Genomic DNA, 27,138 nt, shown 5'->3' on the forward strand with positions numbered 1-27,138 from the left:
ACATGGAGTGGATGCTCTGGGGTAGGGGGGGCTTTGCTCCCCCCAGAGCACTTTGTCCATGTTGATGGGGACAAGGGACTCTTCCCCACAACCTAGGCTAGTGGCTGTGGGGGTTTGCAGGCAGAGGACTTACAAAAAGTAACAAGGGGGCCCTTAGATCCCTCACCCCATGTGAATGAGTATGGGGTACATGGTACCCCTAATTATTTGCCCCAAAACCGTATTCTGTTATATAGACAGCAGGCAGTATTTGACAAGTCCTTTATTAAAAAAGCAAAACTAAAGCAAAATGTCCCCCCCGGTGTAGATCCATCATCAATCACGATGCTCGCTGTCACTGCTGACTCGGAAAGAAAAGCTCCGCTGCCAATGAAGACTCCCCTCTGTCTGACAGCTCTGCTACCTCCTGCCACTAAATATACTATGGGGCGGTGCCACTCGGTGACATCACTGACCGGGGCATGTTGTATTGGTGATGTCACTGACCGGTGCATGTTGTATTGGTGACGTCACAAGAGGGCAAGGCCACCCAGTGATGTCACAGGGTGGTAGAACTCCTTAGTTTATTTAGAAGTGGGAGGCGACGAACCTGTCAGATGTCAGGAGGGGAGCTTTGTTTTTTTCAGCGATGACAGCGAGTATTGTGATTGGATCATCGATGGATCTACATCAGGGGGATATTTCTCTTCATATTTGTTTTGTCAAAAATTTCTTCCATTGTTTTTTTACACTACACTGTTTGGTGAATGAATAGGGGTACTATGTACTCTATACCCATTCACATTGTGGGGGGGCCGGGATCTGGGGGCCTCCATGTTAAAGGTGGCTTCCATATTCCAATAAGCCCCCCACCCAAAGCCCCCCACAACCACTGCCCAGGGTTGTGAAGAAGGGACCCTTGTCCCCATCGCCATGGGGACAAGGTGCTTTTGGGGGTGCAGAGTGCCCCTGCCCTGAAGCACCCACCTCATGTTGAGGGTATGTGGCCTGGTATGGTTCAGGAGGAAGGTGGGCACTCATTAAGGGTCTGGTATTGAGATTGGAGGGGAACCCACGCCTTTAATTTTATTTTTTTGGCATTGGGGATCCCCTCAAAATCCATACCAGACCTGTCACAGCTGTCAGCAGGGAACTTGGCGGCTGTCCGCTCCTTGTTTACTGGTTGTTGGGGACACTGGCGGCTGCCCTCTCCTTAACAACAAGCTATTTACAAGTGTTGCTATGGACACCAGTGGTAAATTACCCGCAGGATTCACTACTAAAAAACAGAATGCAGCATCTTACTACATACTGGGATACGGGAAGATACCGCTTTGTGATTGGAGCCCATAGTCTCTACAAGTCCATGTTCTAGATTCTCCATCCCACCAACCTTGTAATAGTGAGGGATGGTGTGACCTTCCTGTGTGGAATCCCGGGAATACAGAGGACGGGGACATCTCTCTGGTGGGTTCCTGGTATTAGGTGGCTCCATCATATCATTGTGTCCTTCTGAAAACTCCTCCATCACTCCATACTCCTCATCCTCCTCTTTATACTCTTCTTTAACATCAATATTATCATCCCCGAGGATTCCACTCTGAAAGATATAATAAAACATTCATTGTAACAAACATGCTGTGTATAAATCACAACTACCAATAATTGTCATCATCTACCTGATGATGGTGAGGGATGGTGTGACCTTCCTGTGTGGAATCCCGGGAATACAGAGGACGGGGACATCTCTCTGGTGGGTTCCCCTGACTGGATCCATCTGTAGGAAACACACACACTGACTGAATCCATTGTTTCTATGTGTTTATCAGATGATGGGGGATCTAGGTGGATCCTCCGTACTGCTCTCTCCTTTACAATAAAGTCTCCTCTTACCCGGTGATGTGAGGGGCGGCTGATTGTCCATCATGACGTCCTTGTAGAGGTCCTTGTGTCCTTCTAAATACTCCCACTCCTCCATGGAGAAATAGACAGTGACACCCTGACACCTTATAGGAACCTGACACACACAATGATACAGTCACCATCCAGACACATCCCTTGTCTGTTACTGGAGAATGTCCCAGAATTCCCGGCACCGCTCACCTCTCCTGTCAGCTGATGGACCATCATGGTGGTCAGTTCCAGAATCTTCTGCTCTTTCTCCCTCTCAGGTATCAGAGAATGAGATGGAGGCACCATGGCGAGGCTCTGGGTTCTGCTCCATCCTCCTGAGATTGGCTCCCCACTAGACTTCTTCTTTACAACATAATCCTACAGATCAGGAGACAAATAAAACAATATCAACCACCTGACATCATCTAAATGTGTGCAAAAATAAAATGGTCTATTGACCAGAATAGACAAGTGATGTCATGTGACCTCCCAGAATCCTCCTCACCTCTCCGGTCAGGTCTGTGTTTTATTAATAGAGATAAGAGTGATGTCATGTGACCTCCCAGAATCCTCCTCACCTCTCCGGTCAGGTCTGTGTTTTATTAATAGAGATAGAAGTGATGTCATGTGACCTCCCAGAATCCTCCTCACCTCTCCGGTCAGCAGGTAGATGATCTCCAGGGTGAGGTTTAGTATCTTTTCAGTCATGTGACTCCGGTCCTCCTCCATCCTCATTGGTGCCATCATGTGATCTATACAGGTCTCCTTGTAGACGGATAACTTTGGGAAATGAAAGTAAGAATGATTTGGATGGTATTGGTCACACAATAATAGGATGTGGATGTGAGGGGGGAATAGGAGGGTTGCTGGACATTGAAGAACTACCACCCCCATGGGAAGACATTTTGTTTGGACTGTTTAGTGTTTACTACAATTTTGAGGTCCGGGGCCCCTTTTCTCTGTTGGGTTTGTTTGGTCTCTGAACTGGTTTGATGAGTATTAGATCTGCAGACAAGGAATGATAAATCTGATCCTTCCTATGACTAGTTTGCTCTGAGGCAGTGCTGTGAGGTCAATGTCGGCTCATCATGCAGGGATGGTCACTTTACATCACCCGACGCCCGGGATATGTAGTTCTGGGGGCCGGGCAAGTATTGTGTTTAATCTTTATCCCTGCTGAGGGCAAGCCACAGGGCTCTCCTTTCAGGTGCCAGCCTCTGCCACCCCGTGTGTGTGAACCTCTCCTGTACCTACTATGCTTCCCTGGCTCTGCTTGCCCATCTGTGGGCCCGGGTCAGCGGGTGTCGGAGGGTAGAGGGGACGGAGGAGAGCGGACATGTTCACTCCCTTCTTGTCCTGACCCAGAAGTGACGTTATGACAGATTTCCCGACCATCGAGGCCGGCAAAGAATGTAATGCGGTGCAATGTGCTCTACATTACATCCAATGGAGTACAGGGGAGACATTGGGGGTCTTTTAGACCCTGGATGTCTCAATAAAGAGAACCTCTCATCAAAAGTCATCTCATAGAGGACTTTGTCCCCTTAAGTAAAAATGTTTTTTTTAAATTGTAAACAATTAAAGTTACACCCAAGTACATAACTCCTCCCCTTAAAACATTTTGAGGCTCCCCACCCCCACATATATGCACACCCAAATGTAAGAGCACACGCTGGAGCACCTACACGTGATAACATTGATTGTGATACACGTTACATATCGCCGGTCACACCAGAATGAGAGGATAATTCTAGGAGCAGACCTCCTCCGTACTCTATACTGATGACCTAGAAGGGGCTATAAATGTGTCCCCTATAGATAATACCGGGACTAAAGGTTGTCACCATTTCAGCACACACAACTTAAGGTTTGACATGTTGGATATCTATTTACTCGCTGCAACCTCGGCTTTTATATTTTTACACATAAATGGGTCATTTATTGCTTTTTGTGCCCTGAAATCAGCTTAAGTGTATTTTTTAATGAAATTTGGCAAATTTCCTAGACTTTGTGATAATATTTTGTGACATAAAAAATTAGAACTGCCGCTATTTTATTCTCTAAAGTCTCTACTTTCAGAAAATCGATATTTTGGGGGTTTTGTGTCATCTTCAGGATGAAATGATTTTTTAAATGTGCAAAAGATGCAAAAACGACTCTGGGAGTGAAAGGGAGAAAAATAAGCCGGACACTCCCCTTTCCTGAGGAGCAGCCAATCAGTTCTGATTACACTGCAAGGTCTCTCCCCTCCCTGCTAGTCCCCATGTGCAGTGCTGGAGACAGGCGGGGGAGGGGAGGAGGAGATAAACAGCGCAATGTTACACATTTAAGTTGCAATAAAGCCCCTTTCATTTTTTAAAGCCACAAACATTCCTAAAAGAGCCTCAGATTTATATATATTGTTGTAAATAGGAAATAACATCTTATTACCTCCTCTGCTGCCACTTCCACCAACGTCTGCTCTATACTTCTTCCCGCCTCACCTCTCAGCTGGAACTTCCTGTCTGTCCCTGACATCACTTCCTGTCTGCACCTGACATCACTTCCTGTCTGCGCCTGACATCACTTCCTGTCTGCGCCTGACATCACTTCCGGTCTGTCTTCCATATAGACTTCCTGTGTGAGTATAGGTGAGATCAGCACCTTGTGGAGTTCAGAGGAACTGCAGCCCCGAGATCCATCCCATAATCCCCCTTCCTGTATAATATGTACCTTACAGGGATACTACGGGAGATGAAACATTACTGAATAAAGGAAGAAGAAATAAATGTAACTCTTATGTAACCAACTGTTCAACAAACATCTCTTATTACATATAGAAAAGTCTTACAAACACAGAACACAAAATACAAATGTATAGCTAATGAGAGCGATCCCGCCAAACCTGATCCTTCTGGGGGGGACAATGCAAAAGTATATATCAATCCACTCATAATGACATCATCTTCTGGGAGTGTCTGCACATCCATCCATTTCACACACATTTCATTGTCTCAGCAGATCCCCTGCAGCCTATTAGCACCCATTTCCCTCTCTATGTCTCAGCAGATCTCCTGCAGCCTATTAGCTCCCATTTCCCTCTTTATGTCTCAGCAGATCTCCTGCAGCCTATTAGCACTCATTTCCCTTTCTATGTCTCAGCAGATCTCCTGCAGCCTATTAGCACCCATTTCCCTCACTATGTCTCAGCAGATCTCCTGCAGCCTATTAGCACCCATTTCCCTCTCTATGTCTCAGCGGATCTCCTGCAGCCTATTAGCTCCCATTTCCCTCTCCATGTCTCAGCAGATCTCCTGCAGCCTATTAGCACCCATTTCCCTCTCTATGTCTCAGCGGATCTCCTGCAGCCTATTAGCGCCCATTACCCTTTCTATGTCTCAGCAGATCTCCTGCAGCCTATTAGCTCCCATTTCCCTTTCTATGTCTCGGCAGATCTCCTGCAGCCTATTAGCACCCATTTCCCTTTCTACGTCTCAGCAGATCTCCTGCAGCCTATTAGCACCCATTTCCCTCTCTACGTCTCAGCAGATCTCCTGCAGCCTATTAGCACCCATTTCCCTCTCTATGTCACACATTACAACAAGCAGTCGCAAAGGTAAATGTAAAATAAAAGCAGAGAGGGAGAGAAGGCTGATAAAGCAGCTCATCGATGAGAGGTACATAAGAACATACAATGTCAATACAAAACAGTGACATGGCCATCAATCACAAACGATCGGAGCAGACAGATCGGTGTCATAGGTGTCCCGTGGGTCCTGAACTGCCTCCAGCGCAGGGACAGTAGCAGGGTGTAAAGCAGGTAGGTACTCCAACTTTCTCATTTCTGCTCTGACCTTCATCAGTGCCGGTAACATGGGGGACATAGAAGACAGCCAATGCATGGGAATGGTTCTCCTGGCTGCCCTCAGAATGGAGGTGGAAAGTTTCCTCACACATTTAGAGAGACCCGAAAAGGTAGACCCAACAGGAAGTAAATGGGCTCAAAAGGGACAGCAGCCAGGAAAAGTAACCACAATGGGGTAAGGACCTCCTCCAAAAGGGCGCAATGGACCGGCAATCCCAAAAAATGTGAAAAAGAGTGTCAGTTTCCATCTCACAACACCAGCAAACAGAAGAAACATTCAGGTTACTATCATGGAGAACCTCAGGGGTCCGATACCAAAACATCGGGGTCTTAGAAGGATTTTCTGTACACATTACACACACAGAAGATTTAGAAGAGGCCTCCCAAATCCTACTCCATTGATCCAACCCAATATCACATTGAAGGAAACGGGACCATTTACACATATAAAGGGGAGAACCAATAGAAAAAGGGCATCTACAAGCAATGCATACGTAGCGGAAATGATGTCCCGGTGGTGTGGGCCTTGGATGCAGATATGCTCTAAAGGGGTAGGTTGTTCAAGAGTCAGAGAAGAGGCTTTGGGGGCAAAAATGTGTTGTATCTGTAGATAAAATACTGATGGGGTGGAATGCGAGCAGCTTTTTGAATGTCGGAAGGATTTAAGGTTGTGAATTACGGGATTGACCAAATGTGGCAATTGGAATAGATTAACCTCAGCCCAAGGAGGGACTCGACCAATGGCCAGACTATCTGGGAGACTTGGATTAAAAATGATGTTGGTCAAGGGGGAACACTTAGAGCCTAGGATGAATCTAACCCTACACCTCCTCCATATAGACAATGTAAACTGCATGGGTCCTAATATGAGAGGAGAGGTAGTGCGGGCTGTGACAAAATAAGTCCCCCTCATTCCCTCTTTACACCAAGTCACGGCCAGACGTGCACGCCTCAGTTAGCTAGTCGCTGTGGGCGTGTGCATGTGGGTGGGATCTGTGACAGCCTCTGATGACTCCTCTGTCCTCCAATAAAGCTGATGGAACTCTGATGTCTCCCTTGTCCTATGATGAAGCTGATGGACTTCTGATGTCTCCCTTGTCCTCTGATGAAGTTGATGGACCTCTGATGACTCCGCTGTCCTCCAATAAAGCTGATGGAACTCTGATGTCTCCCTTGTCCTATGATGAAGCTGATGGACCTCTGATGTCTCCCCTGTCCTCTGATGAAGCTGATAGACCTTTGATTTCTCCTCTGTCCTCTGATGAAGCTAATGGACCTCTGATGTCTCCCATCTCCAATGAGGCTGATGGACCTCTGATGTCTGCCTATCCTCTGATGAAGCTGATGGACCTCTGATGACTTCCCTGCCCTCTGATAAAGCTGATGGACCTCTGATGTCTCCCTTGTTCTACAATGAAGCTGATGGACATTTTGATGTCTCCCCTGTTCTCAGATGAAGCTGATAGACCTCTAATGTCTCTCCTGTCATCTGATGAAGCTGATGGACCTCTGACATCTCCCCATCCTCTGATATCCACCAGTCAATGTTCACTGAAGGAAGTGGGATCCAGGAGCGAACATTCACTGAAGGAAGGGGAGATCCATGAGCGAATGCTCACTCCAGGAGGGAGAAATCCTGGAGTGAACGTTCACCATGGGAAGTGGAAATCCAGGAGTAAGTGTTCAATGAAAGAAGGGGAGATCCAGGAGAGAATGTTCACTAATCTCCCACCCCTCTAACTGGCATCACCCCTTGTGCCGATCCTAGGTGTGCCTGGAGGAGAGCAGAAGAATGACTCTGTTGTGTCAGACTTCTCCCTTCTAACCCCCGACACCACAAGCCCAATAGGCAAACACTGCGCCCAACTGATGCTTCATAGCTACTTTCCAAGGTAGAGCTATTCCCTCCCACACCATGCAATATAGAGGCCTGAATACGCATGCGCGTGCCCGTATGGCACCAGTAACTTCAGTCTCTTGGTAACAGGATGAATGTTGGGGTCTTCAGCGAGACACTTTCATTGGTGCACTTACACTCCTATGGTAAAGTATCATTGTAATCCCGTGGCAGGATTTGTATAGCAAAGCAAACACTGTGTCTGTATAGCAGGACCATCTACACAACCCAGTGCCTGGTGAGTATGGGAGAAGTGTCATGTCTCTGTGTGCCGTGTTCCTGTCATCTGCCAGGGGGCAAAATCCCTCTCACCAGATCCTGGGACTAAGGCCCAAACCATGGTCCTGGAAATGACCGGCTCCTGTGGTCACCTCACGATGAGCCCTTCACACTGTCGGTGTAGGCACTGTACTGTAGGCCCACATCTCTCAGGTTGGATGTTCCCTGACTGATGAAGATACCTAAACATGGAGTGAACTGACCCTGAGCACTTCTCTGCCAGGTCCAGACTGTCTCCTGCCACATGCAGACTGCCTCCCCTCAGGAAAAACAAGATGGAGTCCTTCACTCTGCTCTCACTAAGCATGCTGGTCTCTGTAGTTCCATCCCTCATATCAGCCTATCAGGCCATTTCTGTTCAGGACTGCATATTCCACAATGCTTTGCAGCTGCACCTCCTGCTGAGAAAGTCCCTGTCATTGGCTCCTTTAATAGCTCTTCTGATTGGCTCTCTCTGTATTACAGTCTGAGAGAAGGGAGGGGCTGAAATCCCTGACTGCCTTGTGTGTATCCAGTACAAGTGTCAGATTTCACAGGAGATGCCAGTCAGCAGGTTACAGCAGTCACAGATAGGAGTCATTTCCTCCCTACACAAGGATCTACAGTCCATACACACCCAGCACAAGGCCGGGGCCACACTACCAGACGCTTCTCGGGGCTGCAGTTCCTCTGAGCTCCACAAGGTGGGGATCTCACTTCTACCCACACAGGAAGTCTCTATGGAAGACAGGAAGTGATGTCAGGTACAGGCAGGAAGTGATGTCAGGTACAGGCAGGAAGTTCCGGGTGAGAGCTGAGTTGGGAGGAAGCAGAGAGGAGACGTTGCTGGAAGTGGCAGCAGAGGAGGTAATAAGATGTTATTTCCTATTTACACCCAGTAACCCTCATCATGTCCATCCTATTCCTTCATAGTCATGTCCGTCCTCTTCCTCCATAGTCACTGTGACGTCTTTTATCTCCAGCAGATGATGATACACACATATATAGTGTGGGAACCCAGATTAACCCCTTCAGGGGCAGAACATTCCCCCACTTCCGGGTCCGGAACATTCTCCTCATTGTGGAGAGGTGTCACCTTCTCACCTCATCAGTCTATAATAAAGGATTATACCACTTTTATAAGTGGCAGGGAATGGAGAATCCTATGACATCACACTGACCTCGCAGCTCCTCCCCCAATGTCCTTCCAACCAGAGTCAGAGAATCCTATGACATCACACTGACCTCACAGCTCCTCCTCCCAATGTCCCTCCATCCAGAGTCAGAGAATCCTATGACATCGCAATGACCTCACAGCTCCTCCTCCCAATGTCCTTCCAACCAGAGTCAGAGAATCCTATGACATCACTCTGACCTCACAGCTCCTCCTCCCAATGTCCCTCCATCCAGAGTCAGAGAATCCTATGACATCGCACTGACCTCACAGCTCCTCCTCCCAATGTCCCTCCATCCAGAGTCAGAGAATCCTATGACATCACACTGACCTCACAGCTCCCCCTCCCAATGTCCCTCCATCCAGAGTCAGAGAATCCTATGACATCACACTGACCTCACAGCTCCTCCTCCCAATGTCCCTCCATTTGGCTCTTTTCTTTTTATTCTATGGTCTTAGGATGTGGGGCCCCTTGGCATCCTCATAAGCAAAACAGAACTGTTGGTCCTGCATTGTGTATAATGACGTCAGAATTCCTTATACCCTGCGTAGTGTGGGGGTCCTGTGGGGGAAATTATACCTCAGCCTGAAGTGGGGCTTTAATAAAATGGAGACCTGAATGGAGAGGTGAGGAGGATTCTGGGAATATCATTTGATGTGACTATTTGTGTTCAGATGTAGAGTTTTCCTCCTGTGAAGTCTGGAGATCATATGACATCACATTGCCTCCACCTCCCTCCCTGATAGAAGAGAGAAAGAAGAAGAAGATTCTAGAAGTCACCAGAGAGATCACTGAGCTGCTGACAGGAGAGGTGAGCGGTGCCGGGAATTCTGGGACATTCTCCAGTAACAGACAAGGGATGTGTCTGGATGGTGACTGTATCATTGTGTGTGTCAGGTTCCTATAAGGTGTCAGGGTGTCACTGTCTATTTCTCCATGGAGGAGTGGGAGTATTTAGAAGGACACAAGGATCTCTACAAGGACGTCATGATGGACAATCAGCCGCCCCTCACATCACCGGGTAAGAGGAGACTTTATTGTAAAGGAGAGAGCAGTACGGAGGATCCACCTAGATCCCCCATCATCTGATAAACACATAGAAACAATGGATTCAGTCAGTGTGTGTGTTTCCTACAGATGGATCCAGTCATGGGAACCCACCAGAGAGATGTCCCCGTCCTCTGTATTCCCGGGATTCCACACAGGAAGGTCACACCATCCCTCACCATCATCAGGTAGATGAGGAACAATCACTGATAGTATCATTAGGATCTGTACATTATCTGCATTGTTACCATTGATGTCATTTTTATTATATATTCAGAGTGGAAACCTGAGAGATCCTAAAGTTGAGGTTAAAGAAGAGATAAAAGAGGAGGAGGATGAGGATGGGGGGATGGAGGAGTCAGAGCTTCTAAAAGAACACAAAGATCTGTACCAGGACACCATGGTGGAGTCATCCAGCTACAGGAACCCACCAGAGAGATGTCCCCGTCCTCTGTATTCCCAGGATCCCACACAGGAAGGTCACACCATCCCTCACTATTACAAGGTTGGTGGGATGGAACATCTAGAACATGGACTTGTAGAGAAGATGTGTGGATTGTTTATGTGATATTCTCTCTCATTTCCTTGATTTAGAGTGGAGATCCAATCGATATAGAATTTGAGGTGAAAGCAGAAGAAGAAGAGGCGTATGTGAGGGATGATCAGCAGTCTATGGAGGAGGATGGAATAACGGGGACATTTATAGAGGAGGACACTCCTACAGAGATCAGCACAGGTGGGTCATGAACACTAAATCCATTCCTCCACCCATACTGCTCACTGATTGGTCCAGAGTAGGGCGGGGACTGGGTGATATCAGCCTGTAATCCCCTGGTCACTTTCCTGAGCTGTGTTCCCCGTCCTGTATTCCTGGATTTCTCTCGGATAATCTTCCTTCTCTGTGCTGCAGACACAATTTATGTATCTAGACTGGATTTATGGAGGTTCTGGGGTTCAGCTGGCAGCAAAATGATAATTAACCATTTGCCGCTCCGCCCTATGGCTGAATGGCGGCGTCAAATATCAGCGTTCCGGGTGGACGCCATATGGCATCCTCCCGCACATGCGCAGATTGCGCTCCTGCAGAGCGGCACAGCGGCGCGATCTGTCACCGGCCGTGTATCTCAGACACGGTCGATGACATATCTGAGTATCGGCCCCGTTGCCGGTACCATGTGACCTGCTGTGACCAATCACAACAGGTCACATGACAGTGGTATACAGTGGATGGCTTCATTCATGCCATCCATTGTATACTAGTGTCTAGCTGTGAATGGTCAGAGCGATCACATGCACATGTCATGTGATTAGCTGTGGCCAAATCACAGCTAAGCACAAAAAACAAACCCTGAATGAATCGATGTCATTCAGGTAAATGCTTGCTTATAGCAAAGTAATTCTTTGCTATAAGCAAATTGTGTAAAAAAAAAAAAAAAATACTGATCACTTCCCCAAAGTAGTACAATGTTACTATGGTAACATTATACTACTTTGGACATAGTGAAATATGAAAAAAAATCTTAAAAAAAAGAAAAAATATTTATTAAAAAATAATAAAAAAAAATATTTTTTTTTTCTTCATACTGTCACCAGTCAGTGTCCCTGATCACCGCCATGCCAGTCATATAATGACGCTGTACTGCACTGGTGACAATATATAAAAAAAATAGTGAAACTAATTTTTTTAATTTTTTAATTTTCCAAGAAATTATGACAAAAAAAATGCAACTTCAGAAAACTCGCCATTCCTCTTATGAAGTACGTTGGACTGTCTACTTTGCAAAAAGGGGTCATTTAGGGGATATCTGTACTGTTCTGACATTTGGGAGATATCTGTACCGTCCTGACATTTGGGGGATATCTGTACCGTCCTGACATTTGGGGGATATCTGTACCGTCCTGACATTTGGGGGATATCTGTACCGTCCTGACATTTGGGGGATATCTGTACTGTCCTGACATTTGGGGGATATCTGTACTGTCCTGACATTTGGGAGATATCTGTACCGTCCTGACATTTGGGGGATATCTGTACCGTCCTGACATTTGGGGATATCTGTACTGTCCTGACATTTGGGGGGATATCTGTACTGTCCTGACATTTGGGGGATATCTATACTGTCCTGACATTTGGGGGATATCTGTACTGTTCTGACATTTGGGGGATATCTGTACTGTCCTGACATTTGGTGGATATCTGTACCGTTCTGACATTTGGGGGATATCTGTACTGTTCTGACATTTGTGAGATATCTGTACTGTCCTGACATTTGGTGGATATCTGTACCGTTCTGACATTTGGGGGATATCTGTACTGTCCTGACATTTGGGGGATCTCTGTACTGTCCTGACATTTGGGGGATATCTGTACTGTCCTGACATTTGGGGGATATCTGTACCGTTCTGACATTTGGGGGATCTCTGTACTGTCCTTACATTTTGGGGGATATCTGTACTGTCCTGACATTTGGGGGATATCTGTACCGTCCTGACATTTGGGAGATATCTGTACCGTCCTGACATTTGGGGGATATCTGTACCGTCCTGACATTTGGGGGATATCTGTACTGTTCTGACATTTGGGGGATATCTGTACTGTGCTGACATTCTTGGACCTCAAGAAATTAGATTGGCTGTCAGTACTTCAGGATTGATCAATATTCAGATCTATACCATAGTTTGTGAACTCTATAACTTTCCTACAAACTAAATAATACATCCTAATTTGGGTTATTTTCACCAAAGACATGTAGCAGAATACATCTCGGCCTAAATTTATGAAGAACAATTATTTATTTGCAAACTTTTATGACAGAAACAAACAAAAACTTTTTTTTTTTATTTAATTTTTGATTTTTTTTGTTAATTTAGCAAAAAATAAAAACCCCAGCGGTGATTAAATACCACCAAAAGAAAGCTCTAGTTGTGTGAAGAAAATGATAAAATTTTATTTTGGGTACAATGTTGTATGACCGCGCAATTGTCATTCAAAGTGTGAGAGCGCTGAAATCTGAAAACTGGCCTGGGCAGGAAGGGGTAAAATTGCCCGGTATTGAATTGGTTAATGAGCATTACTAGACCTATGTACTTGGGGCATGAAATTTGAGTCTCCTTCCCCATGCCCGGGTCTAGTAAGATCTCTGACAGAGCAATTCTCCCAGGGTTCCTTGCTCTGTGGTCTGCTGGCTGTGCCGGGTGGAGGGATATGTCTGTAGTGTCTCAGACCCAAGTCACTGAGTGCAGTCTCAGGAGATGGGAGGCAAGCAACCCTTTAAGGACCTTTAATTACTGAAAAACAATATTATCAGTCCTGACCATTACACTATATAATTTATATTGTACATTCCATACTCCTGACCCCTGCACTATATACTCTGTTGTACATTCCATACTCCTGACCCCTGCACTATATACTCTATGTTGTACATTACATACTCCTGACCCCTGCACTATATACTCTATGTTGTACATTACATACTCCTGACCCCTGCACTATATACTCTGTTGTACATTATATACTCCTGACCCCTGCACTATATACTCTGTTGTACATTACATACTCCTGACCCCTGCACTATATACTCTATGTTGTACATTACATACTCCTGACCCCTGCACTATATACTCTATGTTGTACATTACATACTCCTGACCCCTGCACTATATACTCTATGTTGTACATTACATCCTCCTGACCCCTGCACTATATACTCTATGTTGTACATTACATACTCCTGACCCCTGCACTATATACTCTATGTTGTACATTACATACTCCTGACCCCTGCACTATATACTCTATGTTGTACATTACATACTCCTGACCCCTGCACTATATACTCTATGTTGTACATTACATACTCCTGACCCCTGCACTATATACTCTGTTGTACATTACATACTCCTGACCCCTGCACTATATACTCTATGTTGTACATTACATACTCCTGACCCCTGCACTATATACTCTATGTTGTACATTACATAGTCCTGACTTCTGCTCTCCCCCTCCCCCCACTGCTATATATACACATAATATGGATTCTCTTTTGTTACACCCATTTCCTCCCAGCTGGACATTTTATATCGGATGATGTGATTGGAGCACAGACTTTTACATGGTGATAATAATGTGATAACATCCTCCAACTTTGGACCCTTAAACAGAAAGTGATAATGAGGGAGGAGTCAATACCCCAATGATGGTGGTCTTCAGGATCAGTCCAGTCTTCATCTTGGTTGTTCTCCCCCCATCCTCACTCTCTGACCTCTGGTGGGGCTCAGCCCCGCTGTTCTTCATGACTAAATCATGGACTAAATAAGGAAGTGCAGTACTTCTTGTGTTGGGAAGATGGCGATGAGTGATAGAGGGGGTGGGGACCCTCGTCCTATAATCCCCTCATCACTGTCCCTCCTATAAAAGACAGTTCTGGTTGTTTCCTCACTCTCTGACTAAGGTCCATGAATAAAGAAATGACCTGGTAGGAGATCAGAGGAGCCATTTCCTAGTTCCCTTGAGGGTGGAATTGTAAGCTCCTCAGAGACCAAGCTGCCTGATGTGGGCGGAGTCCTGGTTTGGGGGAACCAATCAGCTCCTGTCTAGTAATCCTCTTTGTCTTTGTATTTTAGTCCATGGCCGGGAGATGAGGAAAACCTCCGAGGATTGTCTCACTTTGTCTCCAGACTGGAAAGTAGAAGATGAGGACATCACACAGTATAGTCCAGGAGAAAACCCGGCTCCCTCCAATGTCCATCCGGCACCACCCAGTGTAGATGGACCATCGGATTCCTCGTATCCTGAGCAACCTCAGACTGTGTGGGACCGGGCCGGCCTTCCAACAGGGAAGAGCTTCTCCTGTACTGAGTGCGGAAAATGTTTCAGTTCCAAATTCCATCTTAATGTGCATAAACGATTACACACAGGAGAGAAACCCTATTCCTGTCCTGAGTGTGGGAAGAGTTTCCATTTTAAATCTGGTCTTATTGTGCATAGAAGATCTCACACAGGTGAGAAGCCGTATTCCTGTCCTGAGTGCGGGAAGTGTTTCCACTTTAAATCCGGTTTTAATGTGCATAAAAGATCTCACACAGGGGAAAAACTGTATTCCTGTCCTGAGTGCGGGAAATGTTTTTCACAAAAATCTGAACTTGCTATACATCAGAGGTCTCACACAGGTGAAAAGCCATATTCCTGTTCTAAGTGTGGGAAATGTTTTTCAGTTAAGTCCAATCTTTACAGCCATCAGAGATCTCACACAGGGGAGAAGCCTTATTCTTGTCCTGAGTGTGGGAAATGTTTTGTACAAAAATCAGAACTTGTTACACATCAAAGGTCTCACACTGGTGAGAAGCCGTATTCCTGTTCTGAGTGCGGGAAATGTTTTTCAGTCAAGTACAGTCTTATTGTACATCAAAGATTGCACACTGGAGAGAAGCCATATTCCTGTCCTGAGTGCGGGAAATCTTTTTCAGTGAAGTCCAATCTTTCAACACATCAGAGATTGCACACGGGGGAGAAGCCATATTCCTGTCCAGAGTGCGGGAAATGCTTTTCATTTAAAGCCAGTCTTTACACACATCAGAGGTCTCACACGGGGGAGAAGCCACGTTCCTATCCTGAATGAGGGAAATGTTCCTCATTGAAATCCTGTCTTCCTGTACATCAGGGGTCGCACACAACCCTGGAGGTGTATTAGTGCCTTGAGTGCGGGAAATGTCTTCTAGATGAATATTGCTGGACATCCCAGCTCTCATGTGGGGAAGAAGCACACCCTGATATACTCCTCAGATATACTCCATGGCTGATTTTCATCATGGAAGAAACAGTTGATAAGGAGATCAGAGGCCCCCAAAGACATGGATGAAGTGTGGGACCGGGTTGGCCATTGATGGCAGGAGAAGAATAAAAATGGAGTCCTGCCCTGTGATTGGCTGAGTACATTTTGTGGTGGGAGATTTCACAAACACTTGGAGGTCTTGTCACACTTACCCCTAACACAGGTGGTCAGACACTAAATCTGGCTTCTGTGGTCCTTACCTATAGCAGCCCCTTTCCCATAAGGCAGGCAGGCCTACTGGTACTCGGTGCCCCCAGGACTGATACACAATGCTATAGTGCCTGGCTACCACACCAGGGTAGGTGCAAACTGAGCACAGCAACAGGTGCTTGTGGTTGGCTGACAGGCAGAATGGTTCAATGACAGTCCAGGTACAAGGCGAGTTCATCTCCCGAAATGCATCAGATTTCCCAACCAGGCAGTATTTGGGACAGGACCCCTTTGTCTGGGACTGAAGATCTGGCTCTGTCTGTTTTTATGGTCGGCTTGTGAGATTCCATTTGTTATTTTTTAATAAATGTGATATTACGGTAATGCACCCTCTTGGGTGTTGTCTTTGACAGTTCCCAGATTCCCCCATCTGTGGAGGGCTGCACCCCATCAAGTGACAGATAACGTGTGGAATTGTGAAGCACTAAGATTTGAACGTTGTTGTGTTTGGCAACATTTGATCGACAAGGCAGGCAATATTCCGAGTAATCAGGGTCCAATCCCTGGTCCAAAGACAGGCAGAGTGCAGAGAGTAGTTGATATCTGATCCAAGGTCATAAACAGAGGAATACAAACAGCAGAGCAGGACAGACAGACAGGGAGCTTAAACGTGTATTACACACACTATCACAAGACTGCAGGTTTGGCTGGCTTAAATCAGGTTTGGTCTCCACCCAGAGACTGGCTGCACCATAGCTAAAACCAGGATGCTGTAATTAGACCATCAGCTGTGATGGATTGGGGGCACTAGATGTTCCTGACATTAACCTCCATCTGAACAGGGCCAAAAGTCCCTTAAAGGCATGTTGGGCATCCAGCATAGGACCATCAGGCTGGGCTTCTGGTAAAGGAGCATCATGCTGGGCAATGGTCAGGGGATCAGCAAAGTCAGGTTGGTTAGCAGGCAGAGAGTTTATGGAGCCAAAATGGACAGCAGAGAACCTGTAACATCAGGTTGGATAGCAGGTGACATGGTACTGAAGTCAAGCTGGAACTCAGGCTGGATGCAGAGTGGCCTGAAGACAAAGTTGTGGGCCCCACATGGCTGAATGAGGCAGTTTATCCAAAGGCTGGATGGAACTTCTTAGGTTTTAGCAGATATAGTTGCAGTAGGGTGAGGCCCAGTTACTGAAAGTCCTAAAAATGAAAAAGGCTCAATTGGCCTGGGCTGAATCAGAACAACTGGTGCGGAGGCAGACTGGACCACACTGGCAGGTGTAGAGACAGACTAGATGACATCATCAGGTGTAGAGACAGACTAGACCACATCAGCAGGTGTAGAGACAGACTAGATGACATCATCAGGTGTAGAGACAGACTAGACCGCATCAGCAGGTGTAGAGACAGACTAGATGACATCATCAGGTGTAGAGACAGACTAGACCACATCAGCAGGTGTAGAGACAGACTAGACCACATCATCAGGTGTAGAGACAGACTAGATGACATCATCAGGTGTAGAGACAGACTAGACCACATCAGCAGGTGTAGAGACAGACTAGACCGCATCAGCAGGTGTAGAGACAGACTAGATGACATCATCAGGTGTAGAGACAGACTAGACCACATCAGCAGGTGTAGAGACAGACTAGACCGCATCAGCAGGTGTAGAGACAGACTAGATGACATCATCAGGTGTAGAGACAGACTAGACCGCATCAGCAGGTGTAGAGACAGACTATACCGCATCAGCAGGTGTAGAGACAGACTAGACCGCATCAGCAGGTGTAGAGACAGACTAGACCGCATCAGCAGGTGTAGAGACAGACTAGATGACATCATCAGGTGTAGAGACAGACTAGACCGCATCAGCAGGTGTAGAGACAGACTAGATGACATCATCAGGTGTAGAGACAGACTAGACCGCATCAGCAGGTGTAGAGACAGACTAGACCACATCAGCAGGTGTAGAGACAGACTAGATGACATCATCAGGTGTAGAGACAGACTAGACCACATCAGCAGGTGTAGAGACAGACTAGACCGCATCAGCAGGTGAAGAGACAGACTAGACCGCATCAGCAGGTGAAGAGACAGACTAGACCGCATCAGCAGGTGAAGAGACAGACTAGACCGCATCAGCAGGTGTAGAGACAGACCAGACCGCATCAGCAGGTGTAGAGGCAGCAGAACTTGAGGACAAGTCAGCCTGGATATGCATCCAAGGGTGTTTATGGACAGGCAAAGGAAGGGGTAATCCAGAGTGTTGGACTTTTGAGGACCTGAGTGAGCACAGATTTACAAGTTTTTACATCACAGCCAAAACCAGGATGCTGGAATGAGGAGCAGGAATGCTACTCACTACTAACACTGCCAGACTTACCCGTCTTATCAACAGCTCAGTGTCTACCCTTCTCTGCTGATCCCTCCACTGGTCTCCATCCATCTCTTAAAATCCCTCCACCTCTCTCTTCCAATCCCTCCACTGGCCTCCACCCTTCTCTGCTGATCCCTCGACTGGCCTCCATCCCTCTCTACCAATCCCTCCACTGGCCTCCACCCCTCTCTGCTGATCCCTCCACTGGCCTCCATCCCTCTCTACCAATCCCTCCACTGGCCTCCACCCCTCTCTGCTGATCCCTCCACTGGCCTCCATCCCTCTCTACCAATCCCTCCACTGGCCTCCACCCCTCTCTACCAATCCCTCCACTGGCCTCCACCCCTCTCTGCTGATCCCTCCACTGGCCTCCATCCATCTCTTACAATCCCTCCACCCTTCTCTGCTGATCCCTCCATCTTTCTCTTCCAATCCCTCCACTGGCCTCCACCCCTATCTTCCAATCCCTCCACTGGCCTCCACCCCTCTCTACCAATCCCACCACTGGCTTCCGCTCACCCAACGAATCAAATTCAAAATACTGACAACTTACAAAACCATCCACAACTCTGCCTCCAGCTACATCACCAACCTGGTCTCAAATCACCAACCAAACCGGTCTCTTCAGTCCTCTCAAGACCTCCTGCTCTCTGGCTCCCTTTTCACTGCCTCTCATGGTCACCTCCAGGACTTCTGCTGAGCCTCTCCCATCCTATGGTACTCCCTACCCCAATCTGTCTGACTATCTCCTACTCTATCCACCTTTAGAGGATCCCTGAAATCCTTCTCTGTAAAGAAGCCTCTCCTGCTTCTAATGAATACACTGTGTTTTAGTTCCTCCATCGGCCCATTGCCCAGTTATGACCTTTGTATCACTTCACCCTCCCTCTTAGATTGTAAGCTCCCACGAGCCGGCCCCCTGATTCCTCCTGTACCAAATTATATTGTAGCTGCACTGTCTTCCATCATGTTGTAAAGCGCTGCGCAGATTGTTGTCACTCTATAAATCCTGTATAATAATCCGATGATAATGATTCTGTACTGAAGAGTACCCTGGATACAGCATTGTGCTAATATCAGGATCACAATGTCACCAAACATGGTATGAATGAATCTCATTCTGATACTAGTGAGCTGTGATTGGCCCACAGCTATCACATGGTACCTGGGCCAATCACAGCACCCTCTACTATGTGATGTAGTGGTAGCCAATCACAGATCACTAGTATTCATAGCTGTAATGAATGACACTCTGTATAAAGCATTGCTGACACGGTGATCATCATTGTAAAGAGAATCCCTGATCCCCCCTAGAGTAGTGCAGTGCTGCTATGGACACTACTCGGAGGGAAAAAAGAAATGTTTAAATAATTGAAAATGTTTTTATTGTTTTTTTTGGTTTGGTTTGTTATCATATAGACACCAGTCAGGTCCCTGATCACCGCCACACCAGTCACATCATGATGCTGTACTGCGCTGGTGAGTTTGTAGAAAAAAACGTGAAAAAATATTTATTTTATTTCTTTATTTTCCCAAAAATTGTGACCAAAACTGACAATTTCAAAAAAACTAGGATTTATTTTTACCGAAGACATGTAGTAGAATACGTTTTGTCTGAAATTTATGAGGAAATAGTTTTTTTCTTATTGGATATGTTTTATAACAGAAAATATTGGGGGGTTCTTAAGTGTTCATTTTTTTCATTTATATAATAAAAATAAGAACCCGTGGTGATCAAATAACACCAAAACAAAGCTCTATTTATGTGAAACAAATTATATATATTTCATTTGCACACATTGTTGCATGACTGAGCAATTACCAAGTAGCGTAGTGCCAAATAGCAAAAAATGGCCTGGTCATCAAGGGGGTAAAATCTTCCGGAGCTTAACCCCTCGCCTACCGGGCACTTCTACCTTCTTCCTGCCCAGGCCAATCTTCAGCTTTCAGCACTGTCACACTTTGAATGACAATTGCGCGGTCATGCAACACTACCCTTATGACATTTTTATCCTTTTTTTCACACAAATAGAGATTTCTTTTGGTAGTATTTAATTGCCACTGGGTGTTTTATTTTTTGTGCTATAAACAAAAAAAGGAGAACATTTGAAGAAAAAAAAAAGTTTTCTTTGTTTCTATTATAAAATTTTACAAACAGGTAATTTTTCTCCTCCACTGATGTGTGTTGATGAGGCTGCACTGATGGGCACTGATAGGTGGCACTGATGGGTGGCACTACTAGGCACTGATGGGCACAGTTGGGTGGCACTGATGGGCACAGGTGTGCGGCACTGGTGGGCACAGGTGGGCGGCACTGATGGGCAATGATCAGGGCATTGATCATTAGTTCCCTGGTGATCAGTACCAATCCATCCTCTGACAACTGCAAGTTATCGGCAGTACTGTGACAGTGTGAGGAAAGTGCAGCTGATAATCGGCAACTGAATTTGCTGTCATTGGACACGGCTGATCACATGGTAAAAGGTCGCTTTGATTGGCCTTTTACCATATCACGTGATCAGCTGTGTCCGTAGGATGCAGAGATTGCTGGGTGCGGTCCCTGGGGGTGTGCGGGAGGGCGTGTCTCTGTGAGGACGTCATGTGATGCCCTCCCAGGACTGGACAACCGTGCTGTAGCCATCATTCAGTTATAGCGCGGTTGGCAAGCGGTTAAAGTGGATCTGCACTTCATCTGAACACCACAAACCAAAAATACTATTTAATTCATTGGTAATATTCAAAGCAAACTCCCCCATCCATCCATCCACCCACTCATCCATCCATTCGTGTCTTCAGGATTTACTTTGCTGAGAAATCATTTTGAAAAACATCCCCCCAGCATTTCTGTCAGTAGCCATGTTGAGTAAGGGCAGGTGATTCCTGTAGCATTTACTTTCTGGAATCCATCAGCCCTTAGCTTAGGCATTGGCTGAGCTGATAACCCTCCCTCCCCTCCTGAAGACTGTTGGGGTGTATGACATCATTTGCCTAGGCAGGAAACCAGGAAGTGAGTGAAGACATGTAAATAAAAAAAAATTCAGAACAAATAAATACAATCTACTTTCCTATCTATATACCGATGCTAGCAGTGTAAGGACTAGAAATAGTCAATGCTGATTGGGAGAGTGAAGTTCCACCTTAAGAGGTTAAAGTGATTTCCTGTAATCTTCAGCTCCATCTAGTGGCCATAATGCTGTATCTTCCCTGAAATACCTCCTGATGTAAAAATAGTGCAATACAATAATATGGCCACTAGTTGGAGCCAATGATGATGTGAAATAAAATAGGGCCAAAACCCGTCCCAGCTGGGTGAACACGGCTCACATTCATTCAGCTCATTGTTTTATAGAACAGACCTCTAAGTGTTTGTGAAATCTCCAGCCACAAAATGTACTCAGCCAATCACAGGGCAGGACTCCATTTTTATTCTTCTCCTGCCATCAATGGCCGACCCGGTCCCACACTTCATCCATGAGAAGGAAATAAACCACGCTAGGACTCCGTGTACGGACTATGACTTCCTCTACAGGGCAAACATGGAACACATGACCCTACACATACGTGATCCCACTGCCGCCATCTTGGATTCTGGAATGCGAGTTGTTTATATGATATGAAGAGCCTGATTGTTATCTTTTCATTGTAAGTCCATTTACCACATTAACCCCTCCCCCTCCAGAGGATTTACCCCCCCTTCCTGACTAGGCCATTTACCATATTAACCCCTCCCCCTCCAGAGGATTTACCCCCCCCTTCCTGACCAGGCCATTTACCATATTAACCCCTCCCCCTCCAGAGGATTTACCCCCCCTTCCTGACTAGGCCATTTACCATATTAACCCCTCCCCCTCCAGAGGATTTACCCCCCCTTCCTGACTAGGCCATTTACCATATTAACCCCTCCCCCTCCAGAGGATTTACCCCCCCCTTCCTGACCAGGCCATTTACCATATTAACCCCTCCCCCTCCAGAGGATTTACCCCCCCCTTCCTGACCAGGCCATTTACCATATTAACCCCTCCCCCCCCAGAGGATTTACCCCCCCCTTCCTGACCAGGCCATTTACCATATTAACCCCTCCCCCCCCAGAGGATTTACCCCCCCCTTCCTGACCAGGCCATTTACCATATTAACCCCTCCCCCTCCAGAGGATTTACCCCCCCTTCCTGACCAGGCCATTTACCACATTAACCCCTCCCCCTCCAGAGGATTTACCCCCCCCTTTCCTGACCAGACCATTTACCACATTAACCCCTCCCCCTCCAGAGGATTTACCCCCCCCCTTCCTGACCAGACCATTTACCACATTAACCCCTCCCCCTCCAGAGGATTACCCCCCCCCCTTCCTGACCAGACCATTTACCACATTAACCCCTCCAGAGGATTTACCCCCCCTTCCTGACCAGACTATTTACCACATTAACTCCTCCCCCTCCAGAGGATTTACCCCCCCCCTTCCTGACCAGGCCATTTACATTAACCCCTCTGGAGGATTTACCCCCCCCCCTTCCTGACCAGGCCATTTACATTAACCCCTCTGGAGGATTTACCCCCCCCCCCCCTCCTTCCTGACCAGGCCATTTTCTTGCAATACGGCATTGCGTTACTTTCACTGGCAGTTGCACGGTCATGCAAAGCCACACCCAAATTAAATTTACATCCTCTTTTGCCCACAATTGGATCTTTCTTTCGGTGGTATTTGATCACCTGTGCGTGTTTTATTTTTTGTGCTATAAACAAAAAAGGCCAACAATTTTGAGAAAAAAAACAATATTTTGAACTTTTTGCTATTAAACATGTTCAATAAAAAAAACAAATTTCGTCATAAATTTCAGCCAAAATGTATTCTGCTCCGTGTCTTTGCTAAAAAATCACATTCTGTGTAAATTAATTGGCTTACATGAAAGTTATACAAATAGTTTACAAATGGCGGTATAGATACTGGAATTTTTTTCATCCTAGTAATGGCGGTGATCACCGACTTAAAGCGGGACTGCAGCTGGCATTCTTACACTGGGGGGGAACTGACTTGGTGTCACTGACATCTTCAGTGGCACCAATACAGTGATCAATGCTAATAAAAAGCATTGACATTGTACTATTTACACTGGGCAGGAAGGGGTTAACATGAGGGCCCATCAAAGGGTTAACTGTGTGCTGTGTTTCACTGTACGCATGCTGCTATGCAGAGCCATACAAAGCAGTGTGCGGGAGCTGACAAGGTAGAGATGTGTGTTGTTTATACACAGATCTCTCCCCCATTGGAGATACTCGATGATCACCGGATGCCGGAGAGTAATCACCATTCGGGACCCGGTCATTGACAGCCAAGGCCATGAATGGCGGCGCAGGTAGAGCGTGTGCCTCCCACCGGAACTAAAACACCACATATATATAGCTGATTTAGCGCAGCCCTGCCGCAGGGCCATACAAAGCAGTGTGCGGGAGCTGACAAGGTAGAGATGTGTGTTGTTTATACACAGGTCTCTCCCCCATTGGAGATACTCGATGATCACCGGATGCCGGAGAGTAATCACCGTTCGGGACCCGGTCATTGACAGCCAAGGCCATGAATGGCAGCGCAGGTAGAGCGTGTGCCTCCTACCCGGAACTACAACACCACATATATATAGCTGATTTAGCGCAGCCCTGCCACCCTGTAGCAGTATTTCTTCTATAGGGGGAGGTGAGCGGATGTTTTATCGGGATGACACCATGGAGAGCGTCTTTTCCTTTGTCATTCTACTATGTCACACTGAGTCTATCTGCACAGCGATCTGATGGGATGCAGCACTGCCATCGTCTCACATGGGAGTGGGAGGAAAGCTGGAGATCTCGGATTGATAGACAAGTGCTGGGTGGCCTCTCTGAATTGGGGGCATAGGATTCTGGGAAGCCCCCCAGAGTTGTACCCCGAGGTGCTGTGTGCTTCATCATGAAGAAGTGTTGGTGACATCCACATCTGTCATTTCCCTCATCATCAGAGAACCACACAATTCAGTTTTTGGCTTCACGTTTGCTTGTCTTATGATATCTGAGGTGTATATCAGGGTGTGCTTCTTCCCCACATGAGAGCTGGGATGTCCCAGCTCTCATGTGAGGAAGATATTTCCCTGTCTAGAAGACATTTCCCGCACTCAAGGCACTAATACACCACCAGGGTTGTGTGGGACCCCTGATGTACAGGAAGACAGGACTTCAGTGAGGAATATTTCCCTCACTCAGGACAGGAAAGTAGCTTCTCCCCAGTGTGAAATCTCTGATGGCTGGAAAGAACAGGAAAACAGATTTTCACCTGCATGAGACCTCAGATGTTTGACAAGTTTTGATTTTTCTACAAAACATTTCCCGCACTCAGGACAGGAATGCGGCTTCTCACCCTTGTGAGATCTCTGATGTCTAGAAAAACTGGACTTCGCTGAAAAACATATCCCGCACTCAGGACAGGAATACGGCTTCTCGCCCGTGTGCAAACTATGATGTTTGTAAAGATGAGACTTCTGTGAAAAACATTTCCCGCACTCAGGACAGGAATATGGCTTCTCACCCGTGTGAGATCTCTGATGTCTGTAAAGATGGGACTTCTCTGAAAAACATTTCCCACACTCAGGACAGGAATATGGCTTCTCCCCGTGTGAGATCTTTCATGCACATTAAGACCAGATTTAGAACAGAACCTCTTCCCGCACTCAGTACAGGAGAACCTCTTCCCTGTTGGAAGGCCGGCCCAGTCCCGCACAGTCTGAGGTTCCTCAGGATACGAGGAATCCGATGATCCATCTACACTGGGTGGTGCCGGATGGACATTGGAGGGAGCCGGGTTTTCTCCTGGACTATACTGTGTGATGTCCTCATCTTCTACTTTCCAGTCTGGAGACAAAGTGAGACAATCCTCGGAGGTTTTCCTCATCTCCCGGCCATGGACTAAAATACAAAGACAAAGAGGATTACTAGACAGGAGCTGATTGGTTCCCCCAAACCAGGACTCCGCCCACATCAGGCAGTTTGGTCTCTGAGGAGCTTACAATTCCACCCTCAAGGGAACTAGGAAATGGCTCCTCTGATCTCCTACCAGGTCATTTCTTTATTCATGGACCTTAGTCAGAGAGTGAGGAAACAACCAGAACTGTCTTTTATAGGAGGGACAGTGATGAGGGGATTATAGGACGAGGGTCCCCACCCCCTCTATCACTCATCGCCATCTTCCCAACACAAGAAGTACTGCACTTCCTTATTTACTCCATGATTTAGTCATGAAGAACAGCGGGGCTGAGCCCCACCAGAGGTCAGAGAGTGAGGATGGGGGAGAACAACCAAGATGAAGACTGGACTGATCCTGAAGACCACCATCATTGGGGTATTGGCTCCTCCCTCATTATCACTTTCTGTTTAAGGGTCCAAAGTTGGAGGATGTTATCACATTATTATCACCATGTAAAAGTCTGTGCTCCAATCACATCATCCGATATAAAATGTCCAGCTGGGAGGAAATGGGGGGAACAAAAGAGAATCCATATTAGTCAGGACAATGGAATGTATATCGTAGAGTATATAGTGCAGGGGTCAGGAGTATGTAATGTACAACATAGAGTATATAGTGCAGGGGTCAGGAGTATGTAATGTACAACATAGAGTATATAGTGCAGGGGTCAGGAGTATGTAATGTACAACATAGAGTATATAGTGCAGGGGTCAGGACTATGTAATGTACAACAGAGTATATAGTGCAGGGGTCAGGAGTATGTAATGTACAACATAGAGTATATAGTGCAGGGGTCAGGAGTATGTAATGTACAATGTAGAGTATATAGTGCAGGGGTCAGGAGTATGGAATGGACAATATAAATTATACAGTGTAAGGGTCAGGATTCATAATATTGGTATTCAGTAATCAGTGGAATATTAAATGTTTCCTGTAGACAAGTTGCAGAGATCCCACACCGCTGCCTCCCATCTCCCGAGACGGCACTCAGTGACTTGGGTCTGAGACACTACAGACATATCCCTCCACCCGGCACAGCCAGCAGATAACAGAGCAAGGAACCCTGGGAGAAATGTTCTTTAAGAGATCCTATTAGCCCCAGGATAAGGGGTAGAAGACCCAATACACATGTCCCAGGTCAATCAACACCTATTGTGATCATCAACATTTTGCTGCCAGCTGATCCCCAGAACCTCCATAAATCCAGTCTAGATACATAAATTGTGTCTGCAGCACAGAGAAGGAAGATTATCCGAGAGAAATCCAGGAATACAGGACGGGGAACACAGCTCAGGAAAGTGACCAGGGGATTACAGGCTGATATCACCCAGTCCCCGCCCTACTCTGGACCAATCAGTGAGCAGTATGGGTGGAGGAATGGATTTAGTGTTCATGACCCACCTGTGCTGATCTCTGTAGGAGTGTCCTCCTCTATAAATGTCCCCGTTATTCCATCCTCCTCCATAGACTGCTGATCATCCCTCACATACGCCTCTTCTTCTTCTGCTTTCACCTCAAATTCTATATCGATTGGATCTCCACTCTAAATCAAGGAAATGAGAGAAAATGTCATCTGTAAAATGTAAGTTTTGTTATTGTGACATCACACACAAAATCCACACATTGTCTCCATGAGTCTATTTTTTATAACCTTCACCCCACCAACCTTGTAATGGTGAGGGATGGTGTGACCTTCCTG

The 27,138-nt window shown here is 46.5% G+C and overlaps 1 protein-coding gene across 1 annotated transcript in view; it reads right to left on the bottom strand.

The window, feature by feature from the left end:
* Positions 1-27,138, bottom strand: part of LOC149445449 (uncharacterized) — a 71,716-nt gene that overhangs the window by 37,958 nt on the left and 6,620 nt on the right. The window contains exons 2-7 of the mRNA XM_089653769.1: positions 24,837-24,931; positions 21,910-21,980; positions 2,524-2,652; positions 2,022-2,250; positions 1,659-1,756; positions 1,373-1,579 (exon numbers count right to left, since the gene is read on the bottom strand). Coding sequence (XP_089509895.1) covers positions 1,373-1,579; positions 1,659-1,756; positions 2,022-2,250; positions 2,524-2,652; positions 21,910-21,980; positions 24,837-24,931 — 829 coding nt within the window. The remainder of the gene's footprint in view (positions 1-1,372; positions 1,580-1,658; positions 1,757-2,021; positions 2,251-2,523; positions 2,653-21,909; positions 21,981-24,836; positions 24,932-27,138) is intronic.

Source organism: Staurois parvus, unplaced genomic scaffold (genome assembly GCF_062004578.1).
Source record: "Staurois parvus isolate SC_StPar_1 unplaced genomic scaffold, SC_StPar_1.0 ptg000720l, whole genome shotgun sequence".
NCBI lineage: Eukaryota > Metazoa > Chordata > Amphibia > Anura > Ranidae > Staurois > Staurois parvus.